Source organism: Solanum dulcamara, chromosome 4, assembly GCF_947179165.1.
Source record: "Solanum dulcamara chromosome 4, daSolDulc1.2, whole genome shotgun sequence".
NCBI classification, from domain to species: Eukaryota; Viridiplantae; Streptophyta; class Magnoliopsida; order Solanales; family Solanaceae; genus Solanum; species Solanum dulcamara.
Genome location: NC_077240.1, coordinates 17,674,199 through 17,698,681, shown reverse-complemented (window position 1 = coordinate 17,698,681; position 24,483 = coordinate 17,674,199). Strand labels below are relative to the sequence as shown.

Below are 24,483 nucleotides of genomic sequence, written 5' to 3'. Positions count from 1 at the left end.
ATGCAAGTTGTCTTTGAAACTATGCTGTTGATATTTCAGTATGAAATTGTCTTATTCTCTCCTCAGCACAGTTATAATGCTTCAAGTGCTTTCACTTTTTGTTCTTTCCTTTTAAAAGAAAGAATAACCCTTTAGTTTTGAAATTCCTGTTAAAATAAGCCTTACTGTTTAAATCCCCATTACTGCTTGATACAATCAGAAACAGAGTTGTTTTCGAAATGGTCTACTTTGACTTTGTCACTTGACGGCGTTTCACTTTTTTTTTGGGATAGAGTGGAAGATTATGTGATTTTTTTTTTGACATAATCCATTAAGGAACTGGGCTGTTTCATTTATCTTTCATTCTCAATGTTATAAGATGTGAATTTTGCTCTTTGCTGACGTTCTTCAGTTAATGCTTTTCTCTCGGAAGTTATCCCTCTCTCTTCTCGACGTTACTGTAATCCATAAGCAGATAAGGTCAGGTGAAGGTAGTAAGCTAGCAATTGAGATTGCATCTTGGGTTCTCTTCTTCACCTTCTGTGGCATGCTACCAAGATCTACCTGGGTGCTCTAGTTCCATCTGTTACTCCATAGCACAGAGGGTAGGGCAGGAGAAGTAGATTTTCTTAAGAGAGAATTCCCAAGTATATCTATCTGATCTTTTATTTTATTTTCCCCAACCATTGTTGAACTGAGCGTCTAGACCTAACCTCTAAATGATGTTCAATTTTTTGGTTGCTTTGGAGCATTTGTTTTGGTGTTCTACTATTTATCTTAGCGGAAGCGCTTTTCTTTTTTCTCTCCATGTTCCTTCATCTTTGTTGGGGAAGTATGTTGTTGACATTAAACTGGTATCTTCTTTTTGTTACTGCATGGAAAGCAGGTTGAATTTTGACTGGTATTGCAACTTACTAAAATGATGTTTATAGTTATAAATTTGGGATACATAATTGGGAAGCCAACAAGCATTAGGCTCCTACTTCTGCTTTGCATTTGTAGGAGTAAATTTTTTATTGAAACTTACTTTTATAAATGGCTTAAGTTGATCTCCTGGAATGTGTAGTTTTTTTGATCTCGTAATTGACCATATAGTGGTATTTTAGAAGTTATAACTTTCCAATTTAGGGATGCTATTTTTTTTTTGGGTCTTTTGGGCTCTACCCAATTGTTAAGACTATTCTGCACGGTTTTAATGCTCCGTGCTAAAACTTGAGATTGTTTGTGGGTATTGCAATCCTCAGCTATATTTGAGTTGAATGAAAAACATTATCTTTAGGATATAAGCAGGTAATACTGTTGCAATCAGAGACTGTTTTGATATGTTGTAACTAGATGGATATCAATATTTGTCAATTGTCAGTCCCAGGGAAAAAATATTAAAATAGCACCTCTATCCTCTCATTTTGTTTTCTTTGACATTTTTCTCCTTGCAGTATCTGTCATATGGAGTTGAAAGGAGCATATTGCTGCTTCGGACCTGCATCGATCATCTGAATGTTTATGGGAAAGACTCGAAGAACACACAGCTGGATCCTGTATATGCGTCCATTTTCAGATGCATCCTGGACAAGCCAAATTTCAGCACTGTTTTTTCTGAGTCCCTCAAGGACACTGTAATCAGTGAGGAGTTTTTAGTGAATCTATCAAATGCTTTGCACTTGGCAATATCTGAAAAAATTGGAGTTGGCCTTGCATTGTTAGACTCCGAAAATGTTGATGTCAAGAAATGTGGTAAGCCCATCTTTTTCCTACAAATGCTGTTAATAGTACTTGGGTCCTGATTTGATCTTTCATGTGGTGGAAGAAAGGAGGTAAAAAATATGTGTGTTAAATTGCTGTATTTCCTTTATCCAGATGTGTTTTTGTTGCTTCTATTTTGCAGGAACCAACTATTGCATGGGTCAGATTGCGGAGTTATGTTCCACCAACTCTTCTTTAGATGATGTCAAGCAAATTCAGAATGTCCTTTTGTTTCTGGATCAATCTGAAGGTCTCTCTAAGCATGTGGACTTGTTTATGCATATGCTATCACTCGTCCAGTCAAAAGAAACCCAGTTCATTTTAACTCCATTGCTCTCTGACGAACTTCGCGAAGCTAATTTTTTGAGGTATGATTATTTAAATTTAGTTGTAGTTCTTACATCTCTTTTGTCTAGAAACTTGTGCATTAACGTAAGCATGACCTGACCCTGTCTTTTTTGTGGCAGGAACTTAGATTTCTTAAATGACGACGGTGAAGATGATTTTGATGCTCTTTTGGCAGAAATGGAGAAAGAAATGAGCATAGCGGACATAATGAAGGAACTGGGTTATGGATGCACTGCTACTATCTTGCAATGCAAAGAAATGTTATCCTTATTTTTACCGCTGACTGAAGTGACTGTTGCTAGGATACTTGGTATGGTTGTACGTACCCGTTCAGGCGTCGAGGATAACCTTAACATGTTCTCAACGTTTCGTACTTCTCTTGGTAGCATCTCTGCAGCTGATCCATCACCATTGAGTTCCTGGAATGTCGACGTCCTTATTGATGCAATTAAGCAACTTGTGAGTTCCATCACCTTAAATATTTACTAGTTAGTATTTTTTTGAATAGCTTGATGACAGGGAACATTACTAACTTTCAATCTCTTTGTGTGCAGGCTCCTGGACTAAACTGGGTAACTGTTTTAGAAAACCTAGATCATGAGGGTTTCTATATTCCCGACGGGGCCGCCTTTTCCTTTTTGATGTCCATTTACAAACATGCCTGTCAGGTACCTCCCTTCTTCCCTCTATACAATGCATGCATCTGTGAGGCTTTTTTTAGTGTCTTTAAAAAAAGGGCACATGGAAGAAGGAAAAAAATTTGGTGGAAACATTTCTAGACTCGAAACAGGGGGATTTGCACATATTTTGTGTAATGGAACATGCAATTTAATTCAGTTACTTATCCATTTCCTCGTTTCTAAGTAGGATAATTTGTTCTGCTAGATTTTTCTTTGGAACTTACGGTTTACGGTTCTGTTTTTGTTGTTTGATGCGTTTATTTCTTGCTCTCTCGTTCTTGTTAAAGTATGCTCTTTCAATGGACCACTTACATTGTACCATGATCAACAATTTTTTTTTTCTCCTTGACATATTTTTGTTGTATATCATGCCGGACTGTAGGATCCTTTTCCTCTTGGAGCTATTTGTGGTTCTATCTGGAAGAATGTTGAGGGTCAGCTTTCCTTACTCAAGTATGCTGTGTCAGTGCCTCCTGAAGTATTTAACTTCGCGCATTCTGGGAGGCAACTGGTATGATGCTTTTAACATTTAGCTTATCTACAACCTCATATCTTTTATGATTGGTCTGAAAAGACGCTGTGTTGGAGCAGGAGTATGTTGATGCAGTGAATGACCATAAAATCCAAAATGGACATGCAAATCATGCATGGTTGTGTCTTGACCTTCTCGAAGTTCTTTGCCAGCTGGCTGAGAGAGGTTATGCAAGCTCTGTGCGATCCATTCTGGAGCACCCTCTGAAGCACTGTCCAGAAGTCTTGCTTCTTGGGATGGCCCACATTAATGTACCGAGCATGGACACTGATTATGAATCTTTCCTTTTTCTTAGTTTATCATCTTTATTAATCAAAATGCCTTTGAATATTTTGTAGACTGCATATAATCTCGTCCAGCATGAAGTTGCCACTGCTGCTTTTCCTGTTATGCTAAAAAATGCTGCTGCTAGTGGTATGATTCTTCATTTGTGGCATGTTAATACTAGCATCTTGTGTTGGGGTCTTGTAGAAGCATTGAACGTTGATCTGGACAACATGCACAAAGTTTTGGATGCCTGTCAAGAGCTTAAGGTTGGATTATTTCCTAAATTAAGTATTTAACAGTGATGCAGAAAATAGATACCATTAGTGTGTTATTTGAAATGATCCATTGTTGTATTCAGTTCTGAGCATTTTCACTTGAGTTTGTAACCAGTCATAGTTGTGGATAGGAAGGAAGACTTCTAGTATGTTAATTTCTTCTGTTACATGCATCAGGATATAGTAGGCCAATAGTAATATGGTAAAGAATGTCCTTTTGCATAGTTATCTGTTGCAGTCAGTATGAGATGAAGCAATGCAAAGTGAGTTGTCATCGATTAGTGGATTCAGCGATGTACTTCACAGACAATGAGGCACAAAGTGATTCCACTGAGAAGCGGTCGATTTCTTTGACTATCAATGTAGAAGATAAAAAAGCAAAAGAGAAAAAGAAGGGGAAAATAACATTGGGCTATTTGAATATTAAATTTTGTCTCCACATATGCTTCAACATTCTCTTTGTTGTCCTTATCTTCTTTGTCTTCTCGATTTTGTTATGCCTATTTTTGAACCACCTTGTATTTCTTAATTACTTTTGATATACTCTTTTTTTTTCCTCTTTCAAAGAAATGGATTTCCTTTTTATTTTATCCAAGTCCTCTTAACCTGCTATTCCTGATCTTCTTTTCTTCTTCTCTTTTTCTTTTTTAGTACACTTGCTAAAATGATCAAATATGAAATCGAGTGTTGCAGATAGTTCTTTTTCTGGTTGATTAGTTGAAAATGGAAAAATGTTTTGTGATTGAAGTTTTCATTTGATGGTCTTGCTGAAATTGTATTAGTGTTTACTTAAGGAGCTGGGTTAATATTATATTGGATACTAAGTTAGTAGTTTTAGTGCGCTTTGATTATTAATTTATATGTAATGAATCCATATATGTAAGTGGTATCTTATTTTCTGGAAATAGTGTGCTTCATTTCCACGGAAATCTGGGCTTCATTTCTCACTTATCATTTAGCCTGTGTAGATCTTATCACTTTTTTGCACTTTATGCTTTAAGAAACCCTGGTTGCAGTTTAAATATATTCTGGATGATTCTAGTATGCCAGGTCCTTAACCCCCAAAAAAGTTCTAGTGTGGCAGGCGTAATGGCTGAATAATATTTGTAAGTTTGTTGTTCAAAGAAATAGAAGTATGATTTTGTTTCATAGTTAATTCTTCTATTTCTTTTATTATATATTATTTATTTGAGGAATGGGTGGCATTAAGACCTTCCATTCTCCTTGCTTATTCGAGGAATTTCTTGTACTGTACCCAGTGGTTGATTGAAATATATATTGATCTCTTCATGTAAATCTTCCCCTGTTTTGCATATTCTACCATTGGTCATCTTTCCAGTATGTGAACTCATGATTTTTTGTGTGTTGCAGATTCTATCATCAGTACTGGATAGGATTCCTTATGCTTTCGGCATCAGACTTGCTGCCCTTGCTTCCCGCAAAGAACTCTTGGATTTAGAGAAATGGTTGAGCAATAACTTAAACTCATATAAAGATATCTTCTATGAGGTTTGTTTTATCTACAAATTATAATTTCAAAGGTTCTACATTGTTGCTGTTCTTAACATTTAGTCGGTGTTCACAATGTTGGAGAAAATTTTACTCTGCCTTGTGTTAAGTGTCGTGCTGAACTCTATATGTATTTGCAGGCATGCCTAAAGTTCTTGAGGGAGATTCATCTCGCTGCTCAAGATGTTACTTCCAACCATTTTGATCCTCCCAATGCCCTTTGGACTATTTATTCAGAAACTTGTCCTACCTTTTTAAAGGTCCACTTTTGAGATTGATTAGTTTTGGACAACATGCACTTTAAATTTCATGTTTGCTCATCTTTGAATCTTGTTGGGCAGGTCCTTAAGTCTCATTCTGGCTTAGTTTCTTCCCGCCACTTATCTGAGGAGCTGGACAAGTTGCACATAACATACATGGATGCTAATTCAAGGCTTAAAAGTGTTGGTGGTGCTGATTCATCCATTTCTGATGGTGGTGGTTCTGATGATATTGAAGCGGAAGCAAACATATACTTCCATCAAATGTTCTCTGGTCAGCTGACTAATGAAGCAACAGTTCAAATGCTTGCTCGTTTCAAAGAATCAACTGAAAAGAGGTCAATTTTGCAAAAATCCACTTATACTTTTTTTAAATTGCCTGCACTGGGAAAGTGGGTCATGCATTTGCTTTTCGCTTCTCTGCTTCTTTAGTGCTGACAGAGTTGCAGTTGCTTTTCCGTTGGCATTTTGCTCTTTATGCTCTAAAAGCCCACGTGGCTGTTAATACTTGTCATTCTTCAATGTGTTATGGAAGGTGGCATGTGATCATTGTTGGGTGAAGTGAGAATTCATCTATTTCCCTCATTTTTCTCTATAGTTTAGTTTGGTATGCTCAAAGTATTGAGAGTTCCCATCCTAAACACAGATTCTTATCTTATTAATATTGTTATATTGCAGAAAAGAAGTAAGATTTGGTTCTATCAATTTAATTTTTTCAAGTTGGCGTGAAAACTGATGAAATGGCTCTAGTTATTCCACTCAGTTGTTTTAGTCTACAATCATGATTCATTAATACTTTATAATTTTAAGAGATATTGAAGTGATCGTTGAAATTTGCAGGGAGCAAGCAATTTTCGAGTGCATGATCGGTAATCTGTTTGAAGAATACAAATTCCTCTCCAAGTACCCAGAAAGGCAGCTCAAAATTGCAGCTGTTCTATTTGGTGGGTTTCTTAGAGTTCATCTTTCAATTTGTCCAATTTTCAGTTAGATTTGCGATAAATTCTGCTAGACTTTAAGGTGTTTTCAAGTGTGCTTTGTTACCTATACACCATGCACTTTTTATTTAATTTTAAAAAAATATAAATCTCTTTTGGTTGTTTAATTAAATATGAAAAGTTATATTACCCTAGTAAGTTCATAAAGATGTTAGTTGTGCTCTTATGTCCTTTGAGGCGAGTTATCTTTGTTTTCTAGTTTGCATCCAGTATCCTTATCCTTCAGTTTTCTGGTACTGACTAAGAAGGTGTTAGGTATTTGTAGCCTAATGGGTTCTGTTGCAGCTAATAGCAGCAATAAGAGGTCATTTTAACTGCATATGCAAGAGGAGGGTTAAAAAAGAATCGGATTATGTAACTGTTGGAATTGAATATCCACGGTCAATTTCTTCATATGAACTACCTTGATCATAGTCAAAGCCCAATGGTCTGGGGGTTGTTTATCAAGAGAAGGTAAACAGTTGTCAGTTCTGATGGCTTGTTCATCAGAGTGTAGTTGGGTTTGACTTGATTCTCTGTGGATTATTATACACGAGAAGAAAAAAGCACTAGTCAAGGTCACATTAAATATGTTGATACTCTTATTTGGTGACCTAATTAGATGTTACACTTTTTAAGTCTTAAGTCGTCTAGACATCACAAAATGAAACAAAGAGCTATAGTATCCCAGATGAAACACTTGGGGAACATCTTAATATGGAGGCAATACTCATTTTAACTTGATACAAGAGTAGCTTTGATTTTTACTTTATAATGTGGATTCTCTGTTAACCCACAAATTCTTGTTTTAGATTATTTTAAAATGAACCATACAATAGTTTTCTTCTTTGATTCAGTTGAACAGAGCGATACTGTTGAAACTTTTATCTTTCTACAGTAACTTTGAGATTGAGCTAAAACAGATGATTTATTGGTGGTCAAGCCAAGGGTCCGTTGTAATTTCAATAAAAGAACTACATGATTTTGTTCTCTCTTATACTGCATTGAAAAAAATGAGATTCTAGATGGTGGCCCCCAGAAATAGCTTTTGAAATTTAGTACACGATTGATGAAAGGATGGTATTAGTATTACAAGGTCCAGCGACAACTACATTCCCAGTGTAGTCACACAAGTGGTGGTTGGGGAATTATCTTCCTAGTTGGTTATAATTCTTGTTGTGGTGTGTATTTGCTTTTGCAGGGTCACTTATTAAGAATCAGCTGGTAACTCATCTTGCACTTGGTATTGCCTTGCGAGCTGTCTTGGATGCATTGCGCAAGCCTGCTGATTCAAAGGTTTATTTTCAGTGATTACCCTTCTTAAATGAGATTTCTGGTTCATAGTATTGATAGCTTTTCTGCATGCAGATGTTTGTTTTTGGGATTATGGCACTTGAACAGTTCGTTGATCGTCTGATTGAATGGCCGCAATACTGTAACCATATCTTGCAAATATCTCATCTCCGAGCAACTCATTCAGATCTTGTTGCATTCATTGAACGGGCACTTGCTAGGTTATCACTGGCACATTCTGAATCAGAGGTAGGCCACAGTCCTGCTGTTGATCAATTCCATGGTCCTATCCCATCTTCCCCAATGAATACCGAGGTAAGTTATTATTCTGGTCTGATTATTATTCATTTTAAAAAGATTTTAGAAAAAAACATTTTGCCCAATGGATAAAGGTTTAGTGCTTTGTTTTGTAGGTGTTGTTTCAGAGTGTAGTTTTATGACTATCCTGGGCTAATCAAATCACTTTTCAATTTATTTTTTTAACTTCTTCAGGGTCCAACATTTCCAGTGGTTGGACAGGGTGGCTTGCAGCAAAGTATGCAAGGACCCTCTTCAAGTCAGCTTCCTCAGAGGCAACAAAGCTCCTTAGAGGAGAGGAAACCCTCTGCTGCTCTCTCTAGCTACTTGAAGCCAGCTTTATCACCTGCAGTGCAACCTGCTACAGTTCCTTCAAGTGATAATGCTGGCATTCAGAAGGTATACAATGAGCTTGCGTGACGTGTCTTTGGCCATATTATGATTAGTCTGTTGCAGGTTATGAAGTGACTCTTTTCTTGTTAAATTGTAGCCACAAGGTCCAAGCAGTACTTCAGCAGTACTGACATCTTCCCCTGGTTTTCTTCGCCCGTCTGGAGCCATTACCTCTGCAAGTAATACTTGGCCTGTCATAGACTCATTTTTATTTTTTATTTTCCCTGCTGCTGTTGTAGATAGAGGCGCTGATGGATGTGACACTGATTTGTTATAGGGTTTGGTTCTGCATTGAATATTGAAACACTTGTTGCTGCTGCAGAGAGAAGAGAAACACCCATAGAGGTATTCTTGTTTCTTATCCCTTTGGTGACACTGCATGTTTCTTGTACCACCATGTTTTAAATGGGTTAATGTCCATGTTATTGCATCAAAATATGTGTTGCTCTATTGTGAGCATATCCCTATCAATTGGTTCTAGGATATACTATTTTTGTTTTCTATTTTGGTCAAGACACACGTGACATCCTGATGTCTTTACAATGGAATAAGTGACTTTTTCCTTGTACATATCATGAAGTTTGGTAGCTGTGTCTAGATGTATCGGCGAGTCTTTTGGATTACAGATGGCATGGTTAAGCTGAAGGGACTAAGCTAGGTCCTTGTAATATCGTCTGTCAATTTTTAAGTGAAGTTTCATTATTTTCACAGGCTCCTGCACAAGAGATACAGGATAAGATTTCATTTATTATAAATAACTTATCTGCGGCAAATATTGAGGCTAAGGCAAAAGAGTTTACTGAAGTTTTGAAAGAGCAGTACTACCCGTGGTTTGCTCAGTATATGGTGATGAAAAGGTTAGTTTACGTTATATTTCTTGTGTTTAATATATTTATTTTTCGATGAAGAAAGATCATGATAGTGGGCCCGGCTTTATTTTGTAATTTGAATTTGCACTTTTTCCTTCCCCCTAACTTTGATTGCTCCTTTATGCCTTTGCTTATTCTTTGACAGAGCAAGCATTGAGCCAAATTTTCATGACTTGTACCTGAAGTTCTTAGACAAAGCAAATTCAAAATCTCTGTTCAAAGAGATTGTTCAAGCAACCTACGAGAATTGCAAGGTCTTATAGCTACTGCTCGTTACTTGAGTCAGTGCTGCTGAAGCCTGAAAGTGATATTCATTTGCTTCATATCTGGTTTCGATTTTCTTTCAGGTTCTTTTAGGGTCAGAGTTGATAAAGTCAAGTTCAGAAGAGCGTTCTTTGCTAAAAAACCTTGGAAGCTGGCTAGGCAAAATCACAATTGGAAAGAATCAAGTCTTGAGGGCGCGGGAGATCGATCCGAAGTCATTGATTATAGAGGTTTGTTCAGGTTGTGAATTAATGCATCTTTATCTTATGATTATTTATTTATTCTCTTTCTTATGCAGGCATATGAAAAAGGTTTGATGATTGCAGTTATTCCTTTCACGTCGAAGGTTGTCTTACTTGACATATCTTTTTGTACCCCCCTCCCCCTACCCAGTCCCCCTCTTCCTAACGACTTCTTTGGATTTTTGGTGACATTGAGTTTGCGTTGTGAGCTGCAGATTCTGGAACCATGCCAAAGCAGTCTAGCATACCAACCACCTAACCCATGGACCATGGGCATTCTTGGATTACTTGCTGAGATTTATGCAATGCCAAATCTTAAAATGAATCTCAAATTTGACATTGAGGTTTGTGTTTTAACTTGTGGCTTGTGACCTTTCTGTTCTGTAGTTAAAGAAGTATTACCTATTTATTCACTTTCCAGGTCCTGTTCAAAAATCTTGGTGTGGATCTAAAAGAGGTAGTTCCAACTTCTCTTCTTAAAGACAGAGTGAGAGAAGTGGAAGGAAATCCCGACTTCTCAAACAAGGATGTTGGTGGATCTTCCCAACCACAGATTGTGGCTGATACCAAATCTGGCATTATATCTTCACTAAACCAGGTTGAACTACCACTTGAGGTTGCCAGTCCTCATCCTAGTGGTCCTTCGCGAATTTTAACTCAGGTTTGGGCTTTATTTGGTTTGTCGTGTCAGAATGTATGATAATTAAGTTTCCTGAATTGATTATGTGGTGGATTCAGTATGCTGCTCCGCTTCATCTTCCATCTGCTCCAATGACGGAGGATGAGAAGCTCGCAGCACTTGGGCTGTCTGATCAGCTTCCTTCTGCTCAAGGTCTTTTACAAGGGCAATCACCATTCTCTGTCAGTCAGGTTTGTTGGCAGTGGTAGTGTTTTACTTATTTGACAATTTTTTTTGAAATGGTTCTTGGATAACTTCTTCTAACTTATAATTGTTCTCTTATAGCTTCCTGCAACTGCATCTAATATAGAGCAGCAAGTTATTGTCAATCCTAAGCTTCATGCTCTGGGTCTGCAGTTGCATTTTCAGAGGTTCGAAACTGTAATAGCAGTTGTTGCCCTCTTGGGGGTTGGTTCATAACTTACCAATTTTATTGTAACCCTCTTATCATGTTTGATTCCTTTCTGCAGTGTACTTCCTATTGCTATGGATAGAGCTATCAAAGAGATAGTGTCCAGCATTGTGCAGCGCAGTGTTTCTATAGCAACTCAGACTACAAAGGAACTTGTTTTGAAGGTTTTTTCTTCTGATACATCCCTTACATAATTTTGCACCTGCTTCAAAAAAGAAAGGAAAAATAAACAGAAAAGTTCAATTGTTTTGTTACCTGATTAAGATGACACATGACAGGACTATGCCATGGAATCGGATGAGACCCGCATACGTAATGCTGCGCATTTGATGGTCGCTAGCCTGTCAGGAAGTCTTGCTCATGTGACATGCAAGGTAGATGGATACATTTTTACCATTCTCAGTGTCTGATTTAGACATCAGATCTTTCTGATGATATCTTGATACTGCGGAATTTCCTAATTTTTCTTCTTTTTCTATTGGGTACAATTGTGAATTCTTTTTGTTTCAGGAACCTTTACGTGGTTCAATATCAGTTCAGCTTCGCAATTTACTTCAGGGATTGGGCATTAATAGTGATCTCCTTGATCAAGCCCTTCAGCTTGTTACTAATGACAATCTCGATCTTGGCTGTGCCATGATTGAACAAGCAGCAACAGAGAAGGTATGTTTCTGAATCTGCCTTTTCTTATGTCTAGGAATTTGATGGTAAAATGCCATCCAGGACTCGACATTCTGTGTTTTGTTAAAGTTCTGGTAAATCTTTGTTGTGTCATTTCTAACACTCAACAATCCTGAACCTTGTCCAATGATTGTTTGCTTCATGTCATTTTACTTCAGTTGCTTTTCTTTTCCGGATCCAGTGTCTCACAGATTGGGCTTGTAGGTGATGTGAGTTGTTGGTCGTTCCATTTGGAAAGCATGGAATAGAATCTCAGTGGTTAACTACGTTTCTCCATTTAATTATTAGGCTTTTGTCAGTGCCCATGTTTGGACCTTGACGTGTACCTGTACCACACATCATGTGCTACACTCTCACCACTTGATCAAAGCCCTGGGGGCACTTCTTCCACCTATCCTCTACCTTCTAATTTCATTAGTTGCGGCTACTGAATATGGGAAGGATGAATCCCTTGTGAGATAATGATGATTAAGCAGAATACATTTAGAGATTGCATGGGGGCAGGGTGAAACTTTTTTTTTTTGGGTGTGTTGTGCACGGAACCTAACTTTAGAAAAAATATGTATTGTGGCATGAGCAGGGCTGTTGGTTATTAAGTGAGTTTCAAGCCAACCATTCAATTTTGTATGGCAGGTCAGCCAGTTTAGTTCTTTTACTTTTGAGTCTCCCGGCTTTATCTATAATATGAAATCATGTCTGTGAAAGAATAGGAGGGTATCTGAGTGGTTCTGGTTGTTGGAAGAATTGATAGAGAGGATAAAGTCCACGTGATTGATACAACTCTTTCGATGGAAAAAAAAAGATGCTTCCAATCCCATCAAAAACATTGATGTGATTTTGTTCATTTTTTCTTTCATTAAAATTTCTGCAATTAGACCTGAAAGATCAGGATGTCGTTGGACTTGCTACTTGCTATTGCGGATCCGATGTTAATTTTTAATCCGTGTTTAGATTGTAAATAAAATGAAAAAGCTTAAAAAGAAAATGCTGGATTCTAAGAAAAAAATGGAAAAAAAGAAAAGAATAGGGCTGGTGGTAAAATGGTAAGGTGGGCAGGGCTTGGCTGGTTTGCCGCATATATCTATACATGAACTATTTTTTTATCGCACATAGTTGGCAGTTGTAGTGATCTTAGTAAGACTAATCTATAATATGGATCACAAATTTTGCATTAGAAAGCACGCTTGAAGCGCTCTTAAGCCTAAGAGTCGGGGCGATCGCTGGTACTTCCCTTAGCTTATGAGGCGTTTAGTGAAGATGCCAATATGTTCTGCGCCTTGGCAAAAATCAACTTTAGATTAGATTAATTTGTAAGGTATATAGGCTCGATCCTTTCTTTCCGTTTTTTTAATAGGTAGGTCAACATGCTCTATATTGAAAATGGTGGCACCAAACAAGAATAACTGGTTAAGTGATGGACTAATTGATGCTCAAACTTTATGAAAAAATATGTTGGTGACGAGTTATACACAGAGCCTTAAACACAAATGTATTTCTTTGCTAGCCTTTTGGTGCAATATGGCCTTTGTAAATGTAGATTACATGTTAGATATGTTTGGGGCTTTAAACACTTTGTAACTTTTACTTCACTGTCTTAATGCTGTTATACCATTTATGAAATATCATCACTTGGAGTAACTGGTAAAGTTGCTGTCATGTGACCAGGAGGTCACATGTTCAAGCCTTGAAAATAGCCTCTGGCAGAAATGCAAGGTAAGGTTGCGTACAATAGACCCTTGTGGTCGGGCCCTTCCCCGGACCCTGCGCATAGCGGGAGCTTAAGTCCACCGGGCTGCCCTCCATCACTTTTTAAAAAATAGATATTAAAGAGCTTATTACGTATTATAAATTATTTTTTCAATAGTTAAAATGATATAGGAAATAGTTGGAGACACTGTAGGAAAAGAGCTGTTGATTCATCAAATAATGAAAGTGCCAACCCAAATTGGGATATTGGACTAATCATTATACCCGAGCTAGAATCTTAAATTTGTATCTTCACATTAAATTAGAAATCTAAAATTGTTTTTGAGGTGATACATTGTTTTTACTTTTCATAATTAAAGTTAATATTACGATTTTGCTACCCATATTATTGTTGTTTATGTTTGTATTCATGTTCTGCTTGCTTGTCTTCATTTATTTCTTCAATTTTGAGCCATCTCTTTATATAGCTCATGCTTTAATTGGGCTTTGCACTTGAATCTCATAAAACTTGGTCTCATATGGTTTTTACAACATCGGATAATAATTGATTTCCAGATGTCTAATTACATCTATAATACATAATTCCTAAATTATCATCCCTTTCTTTGGATAGTGCATGAGGCATGATTCATGCCTGGTTGAGAAGTTACGTTTTTCAGTTGTTTTAAATTGACTAGTTTTACACTGTTTGTCAACCTGTGACAACCCCCTTCCTCTATCCTGACTGGGACTGGTAGCGTGAGCATGCTCTCACAGGCGAAGTTGTGTGGTTTGCTTCAAAAGATTCTTTTATCTGCTGAAGATGAGCACCTGCTAATTTAAAGATAATGTACAGAGAAGATTTGGATTCTCTACAGTGGCCCATGAACTTTAATCCATCTGGTTTGCTATTCAACTTGCTTTTCATGCAGTTTCAAGCAGTCGGTCTCGAGATGTAGTTGTACGCTTACTTGATGGTTTTGATTTAATATGGTTAGCGATACAAGATGCCGGGTTTTGTTTAGTTGCCTTGCTTCTTTCTTTGACACACAGCATGTCTCCCATGGTTAACAGTTGACTGCAACATCACATTTTCATTGTTTTGATGTTTTGATTGTTGATGTTAACACCCTTGATAAAAGGGAAATATTAGCACCATGTGATAGATTTTGGATTGGAAGTTGGACTCTTTTGTATCATGGAGATATCATGCAACTTGCTATTGTCTTTGTTTACTGTATACTTCTAAGTGCTGGAAAAGGTGTTAGTTGATATTAAACATAATGCTAATCCTAATCATGAATCTAGTTTTGACAGGACTTTTGGTTAGTGATTCAATATTTGATAAACTGCAGCCAATATAATCTGTATAACTCATGTATTTACAGTGCTAGTAATTTCCTTGAGTATAAAAATTTGATTGTGCTTCTGCTGGGTCTAAGTTCACTAATCCTCTCTGAACCATTTTCCATGTCTTGTTTTTGTCTGGGTAATGCATTTGCAGGCTATACAGACTATTGATGGAGAAATAGCTCAACAGCTTGCCATAAGGAGGAAACATAGAGAGGGTGTCGGTGCCTCATTCTTTGATGCAAGCCTTTATACACAAGGACATATGGGTGGGTTACCAGAAGCTCTTCGCCCTAAGCCTGGCCGCTTATCCCATTCTCAGCAACGCGTTTATGAGGTGCTTGTTTTCTGTTGCTTCCTCTGTAAGAGGTTGGCTGATTAACGTGGACACATAAACTCACCTTCGACTTGTCTCACAGGATTTCGTCCGCTTACCTTGGCAAAATCAATCAAGCCAAAGCTCAAATGCTGTGCCTGCTGGTCCTTCAACTTCTTCCAGCAGTGGTGGTGTCTCCAGGGCGTATATGTCAGGAACTGGACAAATGAACCCCAACCTTTACTCGTCTGGCCTTATGAATGCAGGAATAAGTGCTGTTCCGCAGCCACTGGAAATATCAGAAGAGATAGATACTTCGTCTCAACTTAATAGGTCTTTTCCCTTTTCTTGTTGATGGCTTCTTCATTTACTTGTCTCTTAAATACTCTTCCACAACTAACATGGTAATTTTGGATTTCTTGTTCCTATCCTCCTGTCTGTTATATCTCAGTGCTTCCTCTCCTCATCTTGGGATGGGTGATAATGTCACTTCTAGCAGTTTTGAAACTGAGGCTATTGCTGAACCATTCACATCGGTCTCAGCTCCTGAATTGCATCCAGTGGAACCATCAAGTCTTGCAAAGGTTGGTTATGGTTTTTTCCCTTTGTATGCCGTAGGCTCATGTTCTTTTCCTGTGTATTGGAATGAAAAGCCCCCAAGTTGAGAGGAATGGATATTGAGGATTCAGCCAAACACACTAGATTTAGTGCACCGGGCTGCCCTTTTTAGCCAAACACACTAGATTGGGATTAGTGGTTCTAGTTGTGTAATGCATTTTGGCGATTTAACAACCTCCGTGATCAACATTTTTTTAATTATTTCTTACAGGATTCGGGAGCTTCCTTACAGCCATCAAATGCAACAGCTATCTCTGAACGTGTTGGAAATAGTATCTCCGAGCCATTGCTGACTACTGGTGATGCGTTGGATAAGTACCAGATTATCTCTGAAAAGGTTCGAGACCCATTCTTCTGTTCTTAATCTGTTTCATGTTTCTAGAAATCAAACCCACTGTGTTGATGACAGAGGTTTGTTTGTTTCCCTACAAATTCTTGAAGACTATTGTCAGGATATGTCTTGTCTTTGGAGTTATGCTGATAGCTTGGTTGTGCATAATGCTATTTATGTATTTCTGTATCATCTTTGTGTCCTTATAGTTGCCTTCTTATTTCCTCTCTTATCATTTGATACTTTAGGCTCATTCAGTTCTTGGTATAATTCCTTCTGATTGTTTCCTGCAGATATGTTCTCATTTTTGTTTCATGCTAATGTACTATAGCTAATATATCTTGTTTGGTACTTGTACAGCTTGAAAGCCTGGTGAGTGAAGAAGCTGAAGAGGCAGAAATTCAGGTATCCTCTTTTGTTTTGTGAAGAAACCTTGAATGCTGTTACATTGGGTGATTTTGCACTTATTATCCCTGTGTTCTTTATATTAGAAGTATTCTCGGCAAAAAACTTGGTACTTAAGTTGTTTTTAAAGAACTATGGGGGGGGGGGGGGAATTCCCATATGTTCATCTGGTTTGAGCCTTATGCCAAGTGAACTAAGATTAGTATCTAAGTGGAGAAGGTTAGAGGGGTGGGCCCATCATCCTGAGTTTCGAAGGCTGCAGTTGGTCCTAGGGTTGGCTCCAGACAGATCTCTGTATAAAGAAAATCCCTGTAGTTGGAGCTAGGAGGGAGCTATGACTTGAGATTTTTTTTTTATAGACTGTGAAGATGGCCTAAGTTCAGCCTTTTTGCTACACATGTATTATTGGTACCATTCTCAAAAGTAATTAAAATCTCATGTGTTCACATGTTTGTTTGCAGGCACTTATTGCTGAAGTTCCGGCAATAATCCTCAAATGTATTAGTAGAGATGAGGCCGCCTTGGCAGTGGCCCAGAAGGTTAATCTTCATCTGAATTGTATGGAAATAATCTCTAGATCATCATGATTTCGTTTCTAAAGTTAAAAAGTGTTCTTTCTGCAGGCTTTCAAGGGATTGTATGAGAATGCTACAAATAGTGCACATGTTGGTGCTCATCTTGCTATTCTGTCTTCAATCCGTGATGTTAGCAAGCTTTTTGTTAAGGAGCTAACTAGTTGGGTACGGAACTGACCCCAAGTTTGATTTTTCGTATTTATTAATTTGTTATAGTCTCCTCGGTATGTATGGTTTGATAATTAAGTTAAGAGTGTATTTTCTCCTCTTTATATGCAGTTTGAAGGTTTGCTTGCACTCTAGTTATAATCATATCTCTTCAGGACTCTATTTATTGTTCAATTTCTTCATCTGCTGTGCTGTGTTTACTTGGTATAACAATGTCATCTAGTTTTGGTCGTTGGAATCTAATGGTAGTTTAAAATGAAGTTTAAGAATATGTTCTTTATACTTTGAAAAGTCCTTTGTGCAAGCAACTCCTAGTAATTTGGAAACTCAAGCATTTGAATGACACTTCTGTTTCTTCTGGAAGCAGTCATCTCCTTAGAAGTTGTAGCCATGTATAGTTGAATGGTTCACAAGGAAAAGAACAGTATATTTGAATGAGTTCTGCCTCTGGATAGTGATCCATAACGTTTTTTTTTTGACACCAAGAGTTGGAGGTTTCAACTCTAATTGTTTTCTTTTTTAGGCGGTTTTTAACTGCTGCCATGGGTTGTGGGGGGTAGAAGTTGGGTCCTTCAAATTTATCAAGTTCTGTTATATGTTTGAAAGTGCATTAGAATAAAATATTGAAGGTCCACATGACACATCAAAATATTCTAGTACTTACCCTGCAAAATTGTGGGAAGTTGGAGTACGACAGACAGTGATGGCAATAATGGCTAGGCAGGTTAATTTAATTTCTAGAAAGTATGAGGTTTCTGAAGTATGTCAAATGTTGGATGCAGGTCTTGAAAAGTGAATTTTCGTTAACACATTATATGTGTGAACTTTCTCTTTAAAATGAGATATAAATCTATGAGATCAATACTTGCTACAATATCATGTTCCTCATTGGAAAGAATAACTATTAATTATTTTCCTTAACTTGCCATGTCATAGTGTTATGCATGGGTATCACTGCAGACTTAGTTAAAGATGTGGCATAATGGAAGGAAAAGATCCATATAGCTGATAACCACCACGAGTCGAGGATATGTTTCTGGACATATACTGTTATTTAGTATGATAATGATGGAATGAGCTTAAATGAAGAAGTGAGGATTCATATAGCTGGCCCAACTTGTTTGAGACTGACGCGTATTTGTTGTTTGTTATGCCGTAATGTTAATGTTGGACAGGTCGTTATCTTTAGTTTAACTCATGCAGGTTGCTGACCCTTCCATTAAATGAATATGCACCGATAAAGTTGATTGTTTGGAAGCTGACCTTTTTCATCACTACATTTGATTACTATTTTTTGGCAGGTAATTTACTCTGATGAAGAACGGAAGTTCAACAAAGACATTACAGTTGGTTTGATACGCAGTGAACTGCTAAACCTTGCCGAGTATAATGTGCACATGGCTAAATTACTTGATGCTGGCAGAAACAGTATGTAACTTGTCTTTCAATTGATGTTCAGTTGAGTGTACAAAACACTAATTCTTTTTTGTCTGACATGCAGAGTCTGCTACTGAATTTGCCGTATCTCTTATTCAAACGCTGGTGACAAGTGATTCTAGAGTCATATCAGAGCTACAAAACCTTGTTGATGCACTTGCTAAGGTACATGTCCTTTATCTTCTCTTTCGTCTTGCCTTTTTTACTCCCATCTTTTTCTTTTTTTCGGAGGTAGGTTGTTACCTATATTTATCATGGTGCAGATTGCAGCCAGACCAGGTTCTCCTGAGTCTCTACAACAACTAGTGGAGATTGCTAAGAACCCTGGTGCTAATGCTGCTGCGCTGTCTAGTGTTACTTTTGGGAAGGAGGATAGCAACAAGCAATCTAGAGACAAAAAGGTTTCTCAAAATCCCCCCTTTGACAATATTGATTGTGCAATATTGATTTGTGTACCAACTGATCATAGAAGATCAAATTGGTTAGAAAATGGCCAGCTTTTGTACTTGTTAGAAATTGAACAGATCTTTTTATTTATTTGTGTCTTCAAACAAATAATCTAAGTGTGCCCGCTGGCCCTCGAGGATTTTTCAGTTATCAAAAATATTATGATGAATAGTAGTGAGTCTTACACCAACAACCTGTGCATACCACATGCCTTGTTGCATTGTGTGTACTGTTTCATTTAAAAGATTAAATTATTATAGAAGAATACCTTATTTACTTCACTATTTCCTTAATATGTAAAAATTTGCAGTTATGTCTTTTCTAGTTTGAGATCTTGCTAAACTTTATCTGCTAAGGAAAAAAAAAACTCTCCAGAAGAGAACTGTGAACAACCCCAGCAATAAAACAATATTTTGGTTACCTATATTTGCAGAACACATTCATAAGGTGTGTAAGGCCCCTTTCTCCCTTCAATCTCGAGAAACTTTTGTATGATTCTGCATCTATCTATTTATGTAATTTTTGTATCTCTCTTAATTTTCTATCTGAATGGGAATCATGTTGTCAGTGATAAGTATATGTTGTATATAAACAATAGGAAGTACAAATATGTATTTTAAAGAATATTACTGGTTTATTTGTCAAAAAAAGATACAGGGTCAGTTAAATGATTGTAGCAAATGGTGCAACCAACCTTTTGAACTAACCATTAGACCCAGATGATTTGTACACTATGACTTAAAAAGTAAAACAGGCATGTCCACCTCTGCTTTACATACATTCTGATTTCATGTCAATATTTGAGCAGATTGTTGTGACTGCTACTGGTACCAGAGAAGATTATGGTGTTTCTGAATGTGTTGAACCAGATACTGCAAGTTTCCGTGAGCAGGTATTTCCTTTTATTATTTAATGTGTTTTGCTGCTTTTCCCCAAGGGCTCGTTTGGTTGGGGAGCAAGTTATCCTGGGATTAATTATAAAGAGGTAGTTTTCATCTGTTCCTTTCAGTCTCTTTCTTAAGCTGTTGGATCACTGACATTTGTAGGTCTCTATGTTGTTTGCCGAGTGGTACCGTATTTGTGAAATTCCTGGAGCGAATGATGCAACTCATGCTCATTATATCTTGCAATTAAACCAGAGTGGCCTATTAAAAGGCGATGAAACTTCAGATCGTTTTTTCCGCAGACTCACGGTAATTTTTACCTATTCCATTAGTCAAACTCTATTGATCAAGTTTTTAAGCTTTTATTGCAAGTTAATTATTTGATTATTCAGGAACTTTCTGTTTCGCATTGCCTTTCGTCTGAGGTGATGAGTTCCACCCCTCAATCTCACCAAGCTCAACCTCTATCGTTCCTTGCAATCGATATCTATGCCAAATTAGTGTTCTCAATTTTGAAGGTTGGTATATATTTCTGAAGAACTTTCTATTTTCCTCCCGTAGATTAGAATAGGAGTTGTTGCCTGATTGCTATGTGTCTTCTTTCTAGTTTTATCCTGTGGATCAAGGATCTAGTAAATTATTGCTGCTGCCAAAGGTATGTGAATGATCTGTAATTTCTTGTAGGTTAGTGCTTCTTATCTGGTCTCTAGGCTTATTGAACTTTTCTTTCTCTGACAGGTTCTCGCTGTCACTGTAAGATTCATCCAGAGGGACGCTGATGATAAGAAGATGATCTTTAATCCTAGACCGTATTTTAGGCTTTTCATTAATTGGTTAGTGGATCTCAGTTCCCTGGACCCTGTTTTTGATGGTGCAAATTTTCAGGTAAATTCTTATTTTTCCCTGTATATGTTCATGACTAGATCTTCAGTTACAAAACTGATCTCCACTGGGGCCCTTTCAGGTTTTAACAGCTTTAGCCAATGCTTTCCATGCCCTTCAGCCCCTCAAAGTTCCAGGATTCAGGTACAATGTTTCTGGTTGGTATAGTATCAATGTTTCTGTAAACGGATCGGTTAAGTATTGCTGCATTTTCCAGACAGATAATTGTATATACTGTATTAATTATCCTCTCCAGAGATGATATGTATCTAATTTTGTTTGGACATTAATTTGTTACACTAAAGAAACCAGAGTGTGTTGTAATAGGATTAGTTATTGGGTTTTTTCTTTGATGTGTAATCTACTATAAGGTACATTTGTGTGCTTGTCTGAGTGACTAACTTAATGAGTTTCTTTCAGCTTTGCATGGCTTGAACTTGCAAGTCACCGAAGTTTTATGCCAAAACTACTTGCTGGAAATGCTCAGAAGGGGTGGCCTTACTTTCAGCGACTATTGGTGGATCTCTTCCAGTTTATGGAGCCTTTTCTGAGGAATGCTGAGCTAGGAGAACCGGTTGGTTTCGAAAAATTTTGAGTTTTTTTTTTCCTGTCGTGTGTTGTTGCTTAAAATCTGGATATCAATTTATGTTCTTTCTTCACCTTCTAGGTCCAGTTTCTGTATAAAGGGACTCTCAGGGTTTTGTTGGTTCTCCTCCATGATTTTCCGGAGTTCCTCTGTGACTACCATTTCAGCTTCTGTGATGTTATTCCTCCAAGCTGCATACAGATGCGAAATATAATTTTAAGTGCATTTCCTCGCAACATGAGGCTTCCTGATCCATCAACTCCCAACTTGAAGGTAATTAGTTTTGTGATACTTATTCATATTTTTCTTTACCGTTGTCAAGTTTGACAATGAACTCTTTTTTGGTGTCCATAGATTGATCTACTCGCAGAAATTAGTCAATCCCCTCGCATTCTTTCTGAAGTTGATGCAGCTCTTAAATCAAAGCAGATGAAGGGTGATGTGGATGAATACCTGAAGGTAATCGTAACATAATGAAAATCTTGTTTCTTCGCTGTACATAGCATGTGTATAGGTGTGGGGTGAGAGGACTAGGAGAATGAACTACACTATATACATATGGCTTTTTCTGTCTGCTCATCTTGTTTTATACTGTCCTGAATGATCACAGACAAGGCAACAGGGGTCTCCATTCTTGAGTGAATTGAAGCAGAAGTTGCTGCTCTCTCCAAGTGAAGCTGCTAAGGCTGGGACGCGCTACAATGTACCCCTTATCAATTCCCTTGTACTCTATGTTGGAATGCAGGTAAAGTCTTGATTCAACTGCTTTCTTCCCTTGTCCTTACTCGTATGATGGTACCCCATAAATATTCTCGCGGAAAATTTGTGTGCTAGTGAAATCAAATTGAGTGCTCTGTCATTACATTTTAATTTATTCCAGGTTTGTTTGATTTTCCTATCCGCTTTTTGCTAAGCTTTTCCTCTTCTGTAATTGCATTGCATGTTTTTCTTTGGTTCATTTTCATTACCCTGTATTTATTAGATTTGATGGGTTGCTGTAGGCTATCCAGCAGCTGCAGGCAAAGACTCCCCATGCACAGTCGATGCCCAGTAGTGTTCCATTTGCAGTATTCTTGGTTGGTGCTGCTCTAGATGTTTTCCAGACTTTGATAATGGACTTGGACACCGAGGGGCGTTACTTGTTTTTGAATGCAGTCGCTAACCAATTGCGATACCCAAATAATCACACACATTACTTTTCCTTTATTCTGCTCTACCTATTTGCGGAATCAAACCAGGTGCTCAAGTGCTTTCTTTTAGTTTTCCGATTTATATTTGTGGTTGTCACTTGTTTTTTTTTTTGTTTTTTTTTTATTTATAATTGTTGCTTTCAATTGTTCAATGATGATGTTCATCTTGATTAGGTGGTCCTCTATATGATTTAAGAGGGTCAAAGTGTTTATATATGTGTACGCACAAACTCTTCCCCTCCCCCTCTCCTTTCCTTATTGGAGGCTTCAAAGTAAGAGGGTCAAAATACATATTTTTTTTGATTTTTGATACATTTTTCATGTTTTTGAAATGAAATTTACATATTTGAGAACTGCAAAGTGATAGGCTACAATAGTTAATTAATGAAAATACCCAGGGTGTGTTTGATTTGGTTGCATTCCTTGTCTATTGGCCTTATCCTTATTTTACACAACTTAGCAATTATTTTCTGCAATGCTGAATGAGTACTTACTATAATTATATTATATTTATAATTATGCTCTGTGTGAAGACAGGTTAGATATTTGATTTGTTTAGTTATATTTTGGATTGTTCTAAGTTACTAATTTTACTGAAAATGGGCAGGAAATGATCCAAGAACAGATAACCAGAGTCCTATTAGAACGCCTGATTGTAAATCGACCTCATCCATGGGGTCTTCTGATCACATTCATTGAGCTGATAAAGGTATTTTGTGTATATTTATGCTCATGCAATCTTCATTCCATTTAGTATCTTCTCAACAGTGTATTTCGTTGTTCAACAGAATCCAAGGTACAATTTTTGGAGTCGGCCATTTACAAGATGTGCCCCAGAGATCGAGAAGCTGTTTGAATCCGTCTCAAGATCATGTGGTGGCCCTAAACCTGTGGATGAGAACGTGGTGTCAGGTGGAATACCTGATATCCATTAGATAAATTTTGTTGCTTGGTAGTACTACTCCATTTGTAATTTGCTGAATCTCTTTTCTCTGACCTGTTTATAGTGTCTGCATAAATAATTTGAATGCTGTTGTACTGAAATAATGTGATGCTACTGTTAGTCTCCATGGATATTTGACCAGAAGTTTCTCCTTTTTGATCTCTCTTTTTTGGTAACTGGCGGATTATATTTGTTACCAAGTCAAAATAACAAAACAAGTGTGGTCATTATACAACCTGCTACTCAATAGGGAACACCCCAATTGAACTATATAAAGAGGTTGGTGTTGAACATGGAATGTTTCAGTCTCTGTTGCAAACTCCTTGGGGCTCTAACACAGTTGCAGGTAGTCTCCTTTGCTACATGATCTCCTTGTGTCACCTTCCCTTTAAAGATCCTTTGAGTTTCTTTCTTTCCAAATACCAAAGACAAATTCTGCATTGGTATTTGGTATTGATAGAGTTCATTAATTTGGTAAGTTTCAAGTAATATTTAAGAATACTGTTACCTGGGTAAGATACCCTGTCAAGTTGCTTGGTGTATCTTGCTTAGCCTGGGTAGACTCGGGCCAAAGATCAGAAGGTTATCAACTGGTCCTATTTTGGTCTGAATTCATAAAAATATGTAATAGGCAGAAATTCCTCCTAGAAGTTGTACTGAAAAGTTAGTTATACACTTAAATTATCATGGTGGTTTATTACACACCTAAACTACGTAAGAGTGAAACTATTATCCCTCTACAACTGACGTGACAAAAAAAAGCGCATTAAATTTTTTGTAAAGTAAAAAAAAAATTAAAAAAAATCACTTCACCCCCACACCCTTTCTTCTTCACACCCACCTATCCTCTTCTTCACATTCACTTCCACTTACTCCCATTTTGAATCTTGATTTTTTTTCTTTAAAAATCCATTAAAGTAAAAAAATTTTAAAAACAAAATCACCTCATCCCACATCCTTTCTTC

The 24,483-nt window shown here is 37.3% G+C and overlaps 1 protein-coding gene across 1 annotated transcript in view; it reads left to right on the top strand.

Moving 5' to 3' along the window:
- The window catches only part of LOC129886720 (uncharacterized), a 28,251-nt gene extending 4,589 nt beyond the window's left edge, over nucleotides 1-23,662 (top strand). Inside the window, exons 2-51 of the mRNA XM_055961532.1 lie at nucleotides 1,416-1,713; nucleotides 1,865-2,090; nucleotides 2,190-2,529; nucleotides 2,625-2,738; nucleotides 3,133-3,261; nucleotides 3,342-3,533; nucleotides 3,621-3,815; nucleotides 5,196-5,333; nucleotides 5,474-5,593; nucleotides 5,675-5,931; nucleotides 6,434-6,537; nucleotides 7,772-7,866; nucleotides 7,939-8,178; nucleotides 8,356-8,559; nucleotides 8,651-8,732; nucleotides 8,831-8,898; nucleotides 9,265-9,410; nucleotides 9,568-9,676; nucleotides 9,770-9,916; nucleotides 9,985-10,032; nucleotides 10,144-10,272; nucleotides 10,350-10,589; nucleotides 10,667-10,798; nucleotides 10,893-10,978; nucleotides 11,078-11,183; nucleotides 11,298-11,393; nucleotides 11,530-11,682; nucleotides 14,891-15,073; nucleotides 15,156-15,385; nucleotides 15,504-15,636; nucleotides 15,882-16,007; nucleotides 16,362-16,406; nucleotides 16,868-16,945; nucleotides 17,030-17,146; nucleotides 18,451-18,577; nucleotides 18,651-18,751; nucleotides 18,850-18,987; nucleotides 19,842-19,925; nucleotides 20,080-20,226; nucleotides 20,310-20,435; nucleotides 20,525-20,572; nucleotides 20,656-20,802; nucleotides 20,882-20,943; nucleotides 21,220-21,373; nucleotides 21,467-21,658; nucleotides 21,740-21,844; nucleotides 21,996-22,130; nucleotides 22,387-22,623; nucleotides 23,183-23,284; nucleotides 23,364-23,662. Of these exons, the coding sequence (XP_055817507.1) occupies nucleotides 1,416-1,713; nucleotides 1,865-2,090; nucleotides 2,190-2,529; nucleotides 2,625-2,738; nucleotides 3,133-3,261; nucleotides 3,342-3,533; nucleotides 3,621-3,815; nucleotides 5,196-5,333; nucleotides 5,474-5,593; nucleotides 5,675-5,931; nucleotides 6,434-6,537; nucleotides 7,772-7,866; nucleotides 7,939-8,178; nucleotides 8,356-8,559; nucleotides 8,651-8,732; nucleotides 8,831-8,898; nucleotides 9,265-9,410; nucleotides 9,568-9,676; nucleotides 9,770-9,916; nucleotides 9,985-10,032; nucleotides 10,144-10,272; nucleotides 10,350-10,589; nucleotides 10,667-10,798; nucleotides 10,893-10,978; nucleotides 11,078-11,183; nucleotides 11,298-11,393; nucleotides 11,530-11,682; nucleotides 14,891-15,073; nucleotides 15,156-15,385; nucleotides 15,504-15,636; nucleotides 15,882-16,007; nucleotides 16,362-16,406; nucleotides 16,868-16,945; nucleotides 17,030-17,146; nucleotides 18,451-18,577; nucleotides 18,651-18,751; nucleotides 18,850-18,987; nucleotides 19,842-19,925; nucleotides 20,080-20,226; nucleotides 20,310-20,435; nucleotides 20,525-20,572; nucleotides 20,656-20,802; nucleotides 20,882-20,943; nucleotides 21,220-21,373; nucleotides 21,467-21,658; nucleotides 21,740-21,844; nucleotides 21,996-22,130; nucleotides 22,387-22,623; nucleotides 23,183-23,284; nucleotides 23,364-23,510 (7,158 nt within the window). The 3' untranslated portion in view covers nucleotides 23,511-23,662. The remainder of the gene's footprint in view (nucleotides 1-1,415; nucleotides 1,714-1,864; nucleotides 2,091-2,189; nucleotides 2,530-2,624; nucleotides 2,739-3,132; nucleotides 3,262-3,341; nucleotides 3,534-3,620; nucleotides 3,816-5,195; nucleotides 5,334-5,473; nucleotides 5,594-5,674; nucleotides 5,932-6,433; nucleotides 6,538-7,771; nucleotides 7,867-7,938; nucleotides 8,179-8,355; nucleotides 8,560-8,650; nucleotides 8,733-8,830; nucleotides 8,899-9,264; nucleotides 9,411-9,567; nucleotides 9,677-9,769; nucleotides 9,917-9,984; nucleotides 10,033-10,143; nucleotides 10,273-10,349; nucleotides 10,590-10,666; nucleotides 10,799-10,892; nucleotides 10,979-11,077; nucleotides 11,184-11,297; nucleotides 11,394-11,529; nucleotides 11,683-14,890; nucleotides 15,074-15,155; nucleotides 15,386-15,503; nucleotides 15,637-15,881; nucleotides 16,008-16,361; nucleotides 16,407-16,867; nucleotides 16,946-17,029; nucleotides 17,147-18,450; nucleotides 18,578-18,650; nucleotides 18,752-18,849; nucleotides 18,988-19,841; nucleotides 19,926-20,079; nucleotides 20,227-20,309; nucleotides 20,436-20,524; nucleotides 20,573-20,655; nucleotides 20,803-20,881; nucleotides 20,944-21,219; nucleotides 21,374-21,466; nucleotides 21,659-21,739; nucleotides 21,845-21,995; nucleotides 22,131-22,386; nucleotides 22,624-23,182; nucleotides 23,285-23,363) is intronic.
- Nucleotides 23,663-24,483: the final 821 nt, after the last annotated feature.